Below are 13,763 nucleotides of genomic sequence, written 5' to 3' on the forward strand. Positions count from 1 at the left end.
TTTTGAGACAGAGTCTCGCTCTGTTGCCCAGGCTAGAGTGAGTGCCATGGCGTCAGCCTAGCTCACAGCAACCTCAAACTCCTGGGCTTAAGCGATCCTTCTGCCTCAGCCTCCCAAGTAGCTGGGACTACAGGCATGTGCCACCATGCCCAGCTATTTTTTTTTTTTCTATATATTTTTAGTTGGCCAGATAATTTCTTTCTATTTTTTTTTAGTAGAGACGGGGTCTCACTCTTGCTCAGGCTGGTCTCGAACTCCTGACCTCGAGCGATCCACCCGCCTTGGCCTCCCAGAGTGCTAGGATTACAGGCGTGAGCCACCGCGCCCGGCCTGCCATGGGATTTTAGAAAGGTTGTGTTTGCCTCTTGTGTTGACTTCCCTGTTCCTGCCTGCCTTTATTTAGCTTCTGAATGGAAAATACGTTGTTGAGAGCATAAACAGTTTTTACTAGCTTTGGTAATAGTAACATGCTCTGAACCCCACTGATCAGGATTGCATTGGGGCCGTTAGGAGTCATATGTCTGAGCTGTGGGTTAGCTGTGAGCTTCTATATGTAAGAGTTTAGCAAACTGAAGCAGAGTGCATGGAAAAATGCTGGAAAACTAGGGGCTTGCAGAAGCATGTACAAACACATACACATACACACATACGCAAAGAGATTGAGGAAAGACTATTTAGAAGCTTTAAAAATTTTAAAATAACTTGCTTCAGGAGAGCTAGGAAAGCAATGACAGCTATATCCTTGGCAGCTTCTAGTATTGCAGTAAATACCAGGCCCTAAGAAGACTGAACAGGTAAACAATTGTTTGTTCAATTCTCTTAACCCTAATATTTCTCAGGTTATACTAGCTTGCCAACATTATTTTGAAACCGTTATGTGATTTCAAGTGAGAGGATTGACTGTTCAGAGAAATCTTTGTCCTTCACTGTCCAGGAGAGTTTAGGAATCTAGGATCTGACTGATGTCGGTTCTTTCTGTACACCTGTATATTATTCTGTTTCACTATGGTGAATTGTACAGTTCTTATCACTAGCAATCCCATGACAATACGAGTGTAGCTTTCATGGTAATGCAGAAAGGGTTTTACAAATAATGCACCTTAAATTGGATCTTAAGGAAGAAGAAATTGGTTTCTAGCTAGAAACCCTGATAAAATACCTTCCGACTTTCCAGTAGAATATCTAAGAAAACATAGAATAAGACAGAAACAACTTACAACCTTGCAAACTGGGAGTGACATTCACCCATCTATTGAAAAGATTTTCGTTGACCGTGAGCCTGCTAAAACTGGATTGAAATGTAGTTTTGAGGGGAAAAGGAGTTAAGTTCTAATAAAAGGCAGTGTCACCCATTCAAGATTTCAGAAAGTATAACTCAGGAAAGAGGAGAAGTAAGACCTAACATACTAGTTATAATTGTGAATGGTTTATATCCCCTCCACACCTACACACACACACAGAATTTTTAAGAGAGAAGAGAGAAAGACTCCATTGGGTTAAGGGAAAAAAAGAGGGGGTGGGGGGAATCTAATTATATGCAGTTTATAAGATACACTCTCACTGGCAATCCATGCTGTGGAAAAAGATGAAAAATGCTTAGTGAATTTTTAAATCTTATGGGTCTTTTAAATCTTATGGGTCATTTGTAACTAGGGGACTTTTTAAATCTAAGCTTCTATTATTTTCCCATGGGTATTTAGTAAGTAAAAGTCAGGATAGATATATCCCAAAATGTCAACAATATTCATTCATGTATGGGTGTTGAGATTAAGGGTGATTTTTTTCCTTCCATTTGGTTTTCTTAGGTTGTTTGTTTGTTTGTTTTTGACAGAGTCTCGCTCTGTTGCCCAGGCTAGAGTGAGTGCCGTGGCATCATCCTAGCTCACAGCAACCTCAAACTCTTGGGTTTGAGCGATCCTACTGCCTCAGCCTCCCGGGTAGCTGGGACTACAGGCATGCGCCACCATGCCCAGCTAATTTTTTCTATATATATTTTAGTTGGCCAGATAATTTCTTTCTATTTTTAGCAGAGACAGGGTCTCACTCTTGCTCAGGCTGGTCTTGAACTCCTGTCCTTGAGCGATCCACCCACCTCGGCCTCCCAGAGTGCTAGGATTACAGGCGTGAGCCACCACGCCTGGCTGGTTTTCTTAGTTCTAATTTCCCAATTCTTAAGGAAAGAAAATGGATTACTTCTACAATAAAGGAAACAGGTTCACATGTAAAGACCCTGAAAGAGGAAATATCTGAAGTAAAATACTTCAAAAAGGGAAAACATAAGAATGGGAAGAGAAAATACCAGGAAATTTCAAGCACAAAGAGAGCAATATCAATACTGGATAAAGTGGAAATTGAAGGGAAAACTATTAAATCTCATTATGATAAATTCCACAATGAAGATTTTATATTTATGAATGTTTTTTCAAGTAACATAGCAATGAAATAAAGGAAAAATGTTATAACAGGAAAGAATCCGCATCCTAGGCTGGGCGCAGTGGCTCATGCCTGTAATCCTAGCACTCTGAGAGGCCAAGGTGGGAGGATCGCTTAAGGTCAGGAGTTTGAGACCAGCCTGAGCAAGAGCGAGACCCCTTCTCTACTAAAAAAAAGAAAGAAACTAGCTGGACAACTAAAAATATATAGAAAAAATTAGCCGGGCATGGTGACACATGCCTGTAGTCCCAGTTACTGGGGAGGCTGACACAGGAGGATTGCTTGAGACCAGGAGGTTGAGGTTGCTGTGAGCTAGGCTGACACCACGGCACTCTAGCCCAGACAACAGAGTTAGACTCTGCCTCAAAAACAAAAAAAAAAAAGAATTCACATCTTAGCGGGAGACCTTAACTTTTATACATTTATTCATTCAACAAGTGTTTATTGAGCCAGATAATGTACTAGATGCTTTGACTGATTGAAGAGGCAAAATATTATAACAATATAGAGTATTTATATTAAAAAGTCTTGATTTAATTAACATATATCAAGGTTTGTGTGCTATGGATAGCAAATACATTATTTTTAATACCACTGGAACGTTTATAAAAATCCATTATCTATCAAGCTGCATAGAAAACTTTACTATAAAATACAAATTGTACAGACATATTCTCTGGCCATGGAGAATTAAATTATTAGCAAAAAATCGTGAACTATTCAGAAAAAAAAAATTTCAATTGTCAATAAACTTGGGTTAAAGAGGATATCAAAACCATAGTTACAAATGATATGAAAATTAGTGACACTGAAAATATTAATATCAAATCTGAGGGATATGACCAAAGCTATACAGTAGTTGCGAGGATAACAGCCATGAGGCACCATGCCCAGCTTGCAAATGTGATTTTTTTCCATACTACTACTGTACATGATGAAAGTTATACTCTAAGAAACGATGGAAAGGAATGTACTAGAAGATAAAGAGTACTTATATCTGAGTGGCAAAATTGTATATAATGGATATTTTCCCTTTTTTTCTAAATTTTTATAATGGCAAGAATGTAAACTCTAAAAACTTTTTAGAAAGGCAGCTTGACCTTCTGCATCTGAACTGTGTTTCTTATATTTTTTCTTGTTAATATATATACTGGTAAGATGAAATTTCAGCCATACCGTGGAGATATTATGGATTCAGTTCCAGACCACCACAATAAAGTGAATAACACAATAAAATGAATTTTTTGGTTTCCCAATGCATATAAAAGTTATATTTATACTATATTGTAATCTATTAAGTGTCCAAAAGCACTATGTATAAAACAATGTACATATGTTTATTAAAAAATACTTTATTGCTAAAAAATGTTAACAATCATTTGAGCCTTCAGCAAATCATAATCTTTTTGCTAGTGGTCTTGCCTCAATGTTACTGGTTGCTGACTGGTCGGGGTGGTGGTTGCTGAAGGTTAGAGCGGCTGTGGCGATTTCTTAAAATAGGACAACAATAGAGCCAAGCACGGTGGTACATGCCTGTAGTCCCAGCTACTTGGGAGGCTGAGGTGGGAAGATCGCTTGAGCCCAAGAGTTTGAATCATAGTGAAATCCTGTCTCTATATAGGAAGTAAATTTTTTTTAATTTTAAAATTAAAAAAAGACAAAAATGAAGTCCGCTGCATCGATAGACTCTTCCTTTCACAAAATATTTCTCTGTAGCATACAATGCTGTTTGATACCATTTTACCCACAGTGAACTTCTTTCAAAATTGGAGACAATCCTCTCAAACCCTGCTACTCCTTTATCAACTAACTTTACGTAATATTCTAAATCCTTGGTTGTCATTTCAACAATGTTCACAGCATCTTTACCAGGAGTAGATTCCATCTTAAGAAATCTACTCCTTAAGAAAACTACTGTTTACTTGTTTTTAAGAAGCAGCTCCTTGTCCATTCAGGTTTTATCATGAGATTGCAGCAATTCAGTCACATCTTCAGGCTCCACTTCTAATTCTAGTTTTCTTGCTATTTCCACCATACCTGCAGTTACTTCTTCCACTGAAGTCTTGAACCCTCAAAGTCATCCATGAGGATTGGAATCAACTCCTGTTAATGCTAATATTTTGACCTACTTCCATGAATTACAAATGTTCTTAATGGCATGTAGAATGGTGAATTCCTTTCCAGAAGGTTTTCAATTTGCTTTGCCTAGATCCATCAGAGAAATCAGTATCTATGGCAGCTATAGCCTTACTAAATGTATTTCTTAAATAAGACTTGAAAGTCAGAATTACTCCTTAATCTGTGGGCTGCAGAATTGATGTTGTGTTAGCAGGCATGAAAACAACATTAATCTCTTTGTACATTTCCATCAGAGCTTATTGGATAACTAGATACATTGTCAATGACCAATAATATTTTGAAAGGAATCTTTTTTTCTGAGCAGTAGGTCTCAACAGTGTGCTTAAAATATTTAGTAAACTGTGCTGTAAACATATGTGCTGTCATCTTGGCTTTCTTGTTCCATTTATAGAGCACAGGCAGAGTAGATTTAGCACAATTCTTAAATGCCCTAGGATTTTCAGAATGGTAAATGAGCATTGACTTTAACTTAAAGTCATCAGCTGCACTGGCCCCTAACAAGAAAGTCAGCCTGTCCTTTGAAGCTTTGAAGCTAGGCATTGACTTCTCTCTAGCTGTGATAGTTCTAGATGGCATCTTCTTCTAATAGAAGGCTGTTTTGTCTACATTGAAAACCTGTTGTTTAGTGTAGCCACCTTCATCAATTCTCTTAGCTAGTACTTTTAGGTAACTTCTGTATCAGCACTTGCTGCTTCACCTTGTACTTTTATGTTATAGAGACTTAAACCTCGTGAACTAACCTCTGCTAGTTTCAAACTTTTCTTCTTCAGCCTTCTCACCTCTCTCAACCTTCATGGAATTAGAGAGAGTTAGGGCTTTACTCTGGATTAGGCTTTGGCTTAAAGGAATGTTGTGGCTGGTTTGGTCTTCTATCCAGACCACCTGACTCATGTTAAATCTTATGGCTAGGAAATACGTTATAGTTGTTATTTAAGCACTGTATAGCTATCTAATTTACTTGAGATCAGAAAATGTGTGGCTGATTGTAATGTTGAAATACTATTTTTTTTTTTTTTTTTTTTTTGAGACAGGGTCTCACTCCACCCAGCTGGAGTGCAGTGGCACAGTCATAGCTCATTACAGCCTCGAATTCCTGGGCTCAAGCAATCTTCCATCCCCAGCCTCCCAAGTAGTGAGGACTATAGGTGCAAGACTCTGCACCTGGCTAATTTTTAAAATTTTTTTTTGTGGAGACGATATATTGCTGTGTTGCCCAGGCTGGTCTCAAACTGGCCTCAAGTGATCCTCCTACCTTGGCTTTCCAAAGTGCTGAGATTGCAGGCGTGAGCCATTGTGCCTGGCCAAAATACTATTTTTAAGTCTTGCTACCAGTGACTTTTCCTCTGAATTCTTTAGGTAACCATATAGGCTAATTTGGGTAATTATTTTTTCTTGACCTCCCTTCTGGTGGTGGCGCTGGTGAGCTATGAATCTGTCATCAGGCAGCCTGCAGGAAAGAAATGGCCAAATGTGAAGCAAGAGGCCTGTTAGTCACACTAAAATCTGCAGAGTGAACCACACTCTTTATAAGAGTTAACAATGTATACAAAGAAGTGTAAAATATCCTAAATATACATTGCTTTGGTTTAGGGCAATGTTTAAGAAATATGGAGTTGTTTAAATATTCATGTATTTCATCTTGTTTTGAAAGAATATACTCCATTGATTATATAATTTTCTAGTGGTGTGCCGAAAAGTATTCCTTAATACAGTCTTTCAAAGGTTCTGAAAGTATTTTTCTCCCTTGGGGGTCTTTTTTACCAAAGACCCAAAAGGTGGGCCAGAAGCTGAGAGAACTGGTTTTATTTAATCTGTACTATCCAGGTAGTACGTTAGTAACATCCTTCCTGTATCTTTTTCACACTTTTTGTAAAATGGAAAATTTAGGAAGGGTTACATCTTAACAAGATTGAGATAAGAATTTCAAGCTCTAAAATGATTTTCTGTATCATTTATCTAAATGGAAAATATCTGTGTCATATATAAGAGATCTTAGCTGATCTATGAAGAGCTGGAATTTCTGCTATTTTGAATGATTTCCTCAGTCTTCTGATGGAATTTGGTTGAAAAAAACTAAAAATTACATTTTATCTAGCCAGTCATTAGAAGCACCTTAATTCTTAGGTCTCATACGAGAACATTCTTAATTGCAGAGTAATAACCTCTGAAGGAAAGAGGTGGAGAAAAAAACTGGAAGGGAGGAGTCCCACTGAGACAGTAAGTCTGAGCTGTTCCCCTTTGCTTGCTAGGTTGAGGAGGAGCTGCAGGAACAAGACTTTTTGGACCGCTGCTTCCAGGAGATGCTGGATGAAGAAGACCAAGACTGGTTTATTCCGTCACGAGACCTGCCTCAGGCCATGGGACAGCTGCAACAGCAGTTGAATGGACTGTCTATCAGTGATGGGCATGATTCTGAAGATATTTTGGTAAGAACCATATGTAGTTCTACATGGAATGTAGTGGAAAGAATATAGGATTTGGGGCCGGGCGCGGTGGCTCACGCCTGTAATCCTAGCACTCTGGGAGGCCGAGGTGGGCGGATCGTTTGAGCTCAGGAGTTCGAGACCAGCCTGAGCAAGAGCGAGACCCCATCTCTACTAAAAATAGAAAGAAATTATATAGACAGCTAAATATATATATAGAAAAAATTAGCCGGGCATGGTGGTGCATGCCTGTAGTCCCAGCTACTCGGGAGGCTGAGGCAGGAGGATTGCTTGAGCCCAGGAGTTTGAGGTTGCTGTGAGCTAGGCTGACGCCACGGCACTCACGCTAGCCTGGGCAACAGAGTGAGACTCTATCTCAAAAAAAAAAAAAAAAAGAATATAGGATTTGGAGTTACAGATTCCCATTCTGACCCTATAGCCTTCAACAAGTCTCTGGAGCCCTCTGAGCTGCTGTTTCTTCCTCCTCATATGGGCATTGATAAGGGGGTGCTTTGAAAACATTTGCTCCTCATAAAGCGCTGTGAAAACATCGTTGCCAGCGTCCCAACTTTTATTTTCTAGTGGGCTTTTCAAAGTAGAATTGAGATTAAGGATAAAAATTTGAACAATGAAGAGATTTCTTTTCAAATTATCATTTGCTGCTGTCCTGCTCTTTTACTGTGCCCCAAATTTGTATTTAATATAGTTCTGAATGATTCCGTTATAAAAATTGTTTGCTCATTTTAGAAGGAACATAATCCTGAGGGGCCACCTTCCACTTAAAATTATAAAACCAGATAAATGAATTTCCTTCCTTACATGTTTATGCAATATCAGAATTCTGTGAACAATATAGTTCTCACATAACTCACATTCTGAATGATCGTGCCCTGCAGCTTGCTAAGGTTTCGGATATTCACAAGGGAGTAGAGACCCAAAGAGAGTACAGAAAGATGAAAAAAAAATAGAGGTTGTGGTAACCAGTGTGGTTCGATAGAATACCCTGATTTTCACCAAGTTAAGGTACTCAGTGAATTGAAAAATTCTTTTTGGAATCAAACTTACAGTCCTCTGATGTGATTTTGGAAAGCATCAGGAAGGGAACAGGAGTTTAAGGCAGGAAGGAAACGATGAGCTTGCTCAGGCCTGAGTATGACAGGACTTGTTGAGAGTAGCCCATCAATGACAGCCTTAGTTACAAGGAATTTTCTTTCTTTCTCTCCCTAAAGTTAAGGGGAATGTACTGACAATAATAGAAACAGGGAGGAAATAAGTTTTAAAGTGCAGCTTGCTTTGGGATTTACTAATATTATCTTTTCATTCTTCTTTCAGAGCAAAAGTAACCTGAACCCAGATGCCAAGGAGTTTATTCCAGGAGTGAAGTACTGAGCCTACAGAAAGCTTTGAGGAGGACTTGTCTGTCCCCATCTGGGGATATGATGCACAAAAAGGCGGAGCCGAAGAGGGGGGTGGGGCCGGCGAGGGGTACACAGCAGGGAAGGGAAATGGTGGTTTAATGATACTGTGACTCTGAGTAGTGTGCTCAGTCTTTATTCTACAAGCCTCTGAGTATTTCTCTTTTGTTCTACTGACTTTTGTTTGAAGCAGTTTCCTTTTTTGTTTTGTTTTTTAATTAGCTCTAGTTAAGGAAACTGCATTTTTCCCGTTCTTTAGGAATGTTCTGCTGTGTGTGTTTAAACAAAATAAGCTGACCAAGAAAAACTGGGTGTTTAAGAAATGCCCTTTGCACCCTGCTGTATACTTAGGGGGCAGTGAACACCTGGAGAGCTACCTGTAGAGTATGTTAAGTGATGGGAAGAGGGATGAGCAGAAGCAGCAGGGGGTACAACCAGACCATGAGGCTCCACTCCCCTGACCCTTGGGGTTTCCTGTCGCGAACTGGGATTGCCAGTGGCCTGCCAAGCCCATGTCTCCCTGCCCTGAACCCATTCAAGAAAACACAGACTTAATGTACTTGATTTACAGTAATTCTTTTTATGGTTGATGAATAGTTATAATCAGAATGGGAGAGCTATGATGATGATTGTCACTTGAGTCATTTAGTTACTGTTGTCCCATTCTTAAGCCTCTATTTACAGCTACCATCAGACTCACTATTTACAAGTAATAGCACTAGGGTTGATTTGCCATCTCCTCCCTCATGGTGTTAATTCCCCTGTCTCCTTTCCACCCCACCCTACTCTGTTTTTCAGAAAAGATATTGTTACCAAAGGCATGTGAGGGGACTTCTGTTCTGGCCATCAGCAGAATCTAGAGAAGTCATCCTTTTGAATCCTGTTAGTTGTGTCTTAATTTGGACAATTTATTTCTTTTCCAGTCCCCATCAACACTTGATCCTCCTGGTATCTTTATCAGACAAGTATATGCAATTTTTCAAGGAAATGTATTTTTCAGGACACTAGCAAGAAGCTGAATTCAGTTTGGATGCTTGTCGCCATCTTAACAGAATTGTAGAAAGGAACTCAAAAACCACCCAGGAGAGTGAGTCCTGCTTGACCCATGTGACTGTTACCTGACCCTCCAGGATATTTTCCGTTATAAAATATTACTGTTCCTACATACACAGCTTTGTGAGTTTCCTAGGTGGTTGGCCTCTGTGGGTATGTTCCTTTTTCTCTGGGTATGTTCCTTTTGTCTTTCCTGCCTATAACTCACTGGGGTCTTTTGTTGATACTTCTAAGGAACTAAAGTGGGCACCAAGAGTTACCTTTGTGTGCAGAGGTGTAGGTGGCAGCATAGTGTGTAAAAGAGAGTGCATCCAGTCCTGGCCATTGTCCCAGGACAAGGACCTGTGGAGGCCTGAGCATGACAGTGGCTTCTGTCTGACTGCTGCTGTGCTGTGTAGTAGGCCTATAGGGAAAAGATCGTGTAACTTGAAATAAAGTCAGTGTAAATTCAGTATGTGAATGTGGGACAGAGGTTGGAAGGAAAGGACTAGTATCTAGAAAGCTGAAGAAATTCTTTTTCTTATATGAGTTCCCTTGTTGACTTTTGAACAGCCACAGGCTAATGTCAATGCCAGATTTAAAATACAAATTCACATCTTTTTCCTCACTTGATTCTGTAGGATGGCATCATTTGAGAAATGGCCTTCCTTGTTAGGTCATGTGTCATAGGAGAGTAGCTTAGGGAACTTGTATTGCCCAGACATACATGTTAATTCCCAAAGCCTCTACCTCGAGAGAATGAAATTGTTAACTCTTTTTCAGGGAGGGCTATGAATAAAGAAACTTCTTTATTCCAGGTTCATCTTTTACCTGGGATTGTCACCTCTGATAAAGAGAGGGCATTGGAAATGCTTGAGTAGAGGAAATCTCTCTCTTCCAAGGCTGCTTGTCCTTCAGTCTCCATTAGCCTGTTTTGGAAATGTGTTAGGATTGCAGAAAGAAAGGGGCTCATCTTTCCTTCTGCTGTGCTGGTCCATCTCAGATGTCAGTCTTCAGCATGGTTTCACAAGGCATATTTGGTCAGGACTAAGAAAACTTCCTGCCAGTAGAGCATGGAAGCTGAGGGCTGGAGGTTCCAGTCCTATTCAGAGTGTGCTGACTCCAGGTTCAGGAAGCAGCTAGCAAGGTGACTCCTTTTATACTATGTAAGATTTGTGCATCCAGTTCCTTTCGTAGCCCAACTCTTTTGCCGTCTATTTTATGTTGTGAGGTGGGAGCACAGTTATCACCCATATCACAGGCTCAGCTATAGTTAGAGTTTGCCACCTTCTTAGCAAAAATTGCCTGTGGGTCTCATTGGAGCTTCACTGGGGAAAGGCTGGAAGCCTCTGTCTGTCTCAGACTTTTCCTTATAGGAGAAATTCTGGGTGCAAGCCAGGCTGGACACCTTTACCCTTTAATGGTGAGGTTTATATTTATAAGTGATAATTTTGATGTTCAATTTCAGCCACTGTGTTCTAACTTTTTTTATTGGCAATTGGAAGTTTGAGAATTTGTATAGAAATGAAACACATATTTTTAACAGTTGCCAATCTGGCTGGTCCCAGTGTTTTATTAGTGATTGATTTCTGATTATTGTGACTATTCTGATTATTTATTTGGCTCTAAAACTCCAAGATGAAAATAATTTTCTCTCTTTCTCTTCAAGGGAAAACAAATACAAAGGAATGCCTTTTCAGTTTCTCCAGGCCTTTGAACTGCAGCAGAAAATTCAAGGATACAGTCTAGGCCCGTGCACAGGCAGCTCTGGGTCTTTGGGTCAGTTTCTGACTACAGTAGTTGACTTGGGAATCACATAAGGTCAAACCAGAAGAGATCGTAAAGAAAAGGCTGGACCTTTGTAACCTCCTTAGTTTCCAAAGTCCTAGCAGCTGGGGACTCTTTAATTAAGGTTATAATGCTAACCATGTCTTAAAAACAAATGTTTTTAGTGGAATACTAAGCAGCATTTTCCAAATTGTTCATTGTTATAATGGCAAAGTTTTGCCTGATTTTGGAGATGCTGGTACGTAAGGAAGTCAGGTGACTACTCTGGCAGTTAACACACGTTAGAGAAGAAAGTTGTGTGAAGAGATAGCCAAAGAAAACGGCCTGAATGAATCTTCTTGCATTAGGACTGCTGCAAACCCCATGCAGTCTACCCTGCTGTGATTGGAGGGGCAGGGATTCTTCAGTAAGTGTCCCACCATTACAGGCTAATAATCTTTCTGCATTTAGTTGATATTGAGGTATGGGAACCAGTAGAGACCTGACAAATCTGTCCAATATTTGGAGATGTCCACCTACTGGGAAAGACTATCCCTGGCCACTCTTCTTTGGGATAATGTAAACATCATTAGTTTGGGAAGTGGGTGGAGAAAACAGGATTGATCCTGATTTGGTGTATAGGGGATCTTGAGCTCCTACCTCTGTCCACAGTTGCCCATGTGAATCATTTCACTGCCCATTGCCCATTGGGATCATTAGTTCTGCTGGTCTCGCCACTGTATAGTACCCTGAGTACCTTCTGCCACCGCTATTCTGCTGCCTTGTGAATTTCATCCTTGGACTTGGTTAATCACAACTTGGAAAGGGTTTTTTGGTTTTGTTTTTTCCTTTGTTTTAATCTTCTTCTGTATTGAAGCTGCTATTGGGGACAGGGACAGGGGAGCGGGAAGCCAACCCAAGGAAACATGAAAGTTTCCTGTGTACTACTCGGCCTTCTGCCCTCACTGCACAACCCCTGCTGCTGTTCCCAGTGGGAATAGGACAGCTGGATACACTGATCTCTACAGGGTGTCAGCCAAGAGATTCACATTCACTGTTTCCAGGGCACAAGAGAGAAATGTGTAAAGGGACAGGTACCTATATTTTAAAAGAAAAAGGCCCTTCAGATTTTGTTACGTCGGGTTTCATCTGTGACATTTGCTGAGCTTTCTTCTCCAATCCTACCTTCTTACTTAGCTACCTTTTACTTAAAAATAATAAACATTCTAGGCTATTTAATACTATAAAAAATACTGAGATAATAGTAAAAATTTTGAAATATTTTACTAATTTACAGTTGCTAAAATGTATGTACTATAAAATAGTAAAATATTTCACTCTGTAAATCAACACTAAGTAATAATCCTGTCCTGTTGATTGTGAGCCTTCAAAAATGTTTAATGGTTGAAGGGTGGTTTTGGAGGCAGGGAGTCCTTTTTTAAAAAAACAACTTTAATGAGGCATATTTTAACATATCATAAAATTCATTTCAGATGTACAATTCAGTGATTTTATAACTTTCTTTAGTGGTGCAGACATAACCATTACTGAGTTTTGGGACATTTTCATCCTTTCCAGTAAGATCCTTCATATTCGTTATTATAGTCAATCCCTGTTGCCACTCCCAGCTCCAGGCAACCACTAATCTAGTAATATTTTCTGTCTCTATAAATCTGCCTTTCCTGGACATTTTGTATCAGTGGAATCATACAATATGTGGTCTCTTGCATCTGACTCTTTTCACTTAGCATAATATTTTTGAGGTTCATCCATGACATGTAATGTTTTGGTAATTCCTTTTATTGCTGAGTAGTATTTTATTGATAGATAACCACATTTTGTCAGCAGAGACCCTTTTAAACTTGGATTTCAATTTCTTGTGGTCTAAATGGAACCCTCGAACATAGGACTTGTACGGGAAGCTGCTGTGCATGTCAAAAGAACTACTTATCAGAACCTGCTTTGTCATCCCAAGCTCCACATAAGGAGCCTGAACTGCTGCAGAATTTTTTAAATAATTTTGCAACTTCTTTTTTATAAGGAACTTTTGTGCTACTACATGTCAGGACTTTTAACACACCTGATAAATCCATTTAATGAGTATGAGCATGTATTTGAGTGGACAAGAAAGTGAAACCACAGTGCTGTATTGGGTATTGATTCCTCCCTCAGACTGGACGGGGAAAACTCTGAACTTCTAAATAGAGTATTATGTCTCCATTTACAGAGCTAAACATGTATGAAAGATTGCGCTGCCTTTGTTGTATAGATTTGAGGGAGGGGGGCCCACAGCAAAGGCAGAGAAGGGAGAGGAGTGGAGCTTCTGGAACAAGAAGCCCAGAGGGTCTGTGCATGGCTGCCCAGCTGTGGGAGTGGATGAAGTGCTTATGGCACCTCCAACAGGCCCAGAAAGTCTGGACTTTTGACGCTTATCCCTGTTTCACAAATGTTTAAAAGCTGTTTTTGCTTTTGGTTTTTTCCTAAATAATCATTACATGGTAGGTAGTTATTAATCCTTCTTTGGGGGAGGGACAAGGCTTTAAAAGTGAAGAAA

At 39.7% G+C, this 13,763-nt stretch overlaps 1 protein-coding gene across 3 annotated transcripts in view; it reads left to right on the forward strand.

Moving 5' to 3' along the window:
- Positions 1-12,433, forward strand: part of PAIP2B (poly(A) binding protein interacting protein 2B) — a 37,178-nt gene extending 24,745 nt beyond the window's left edge. For all 3 annotated transcript variants that reach the window (XM_069493939.1, XM_069493938.1, XM_069493940.1), the window contains 2 exons: positions 6,822-6,998; positions 8,328-12,433. In XM_069493939.1, coding sequence (XP_069350040.1) covers positions 6,822-6,998; positions 8,328-8,384 — 234 coding nt within the window. In that variant the 3' untranslated portion in view covers positions 8,385-12,433. The remainder of the gene's footprint in view (positions 1-6,821; positions 6,999-8,327) is intronic.
- The last annotated feature ends 1,330 nt before the right edge of the window (positions 12,434-13,763 follow it).

Source organism: Eulemur rufifrons, chromosome 19 (genome assembly GCF_041146395.1).
Source record: "Eulemur rufifrons isolate Redbay chromosome 19, OSU_ERuf_1, whole genome shotgun sequence".
NCBI classification, from domain to species: domain Eukaryota; kingdom Metazoa; phylum Chordata; class Mammalia; order Primates; family Lemuridae; genus Eulemur; species Eulemur rufifrons.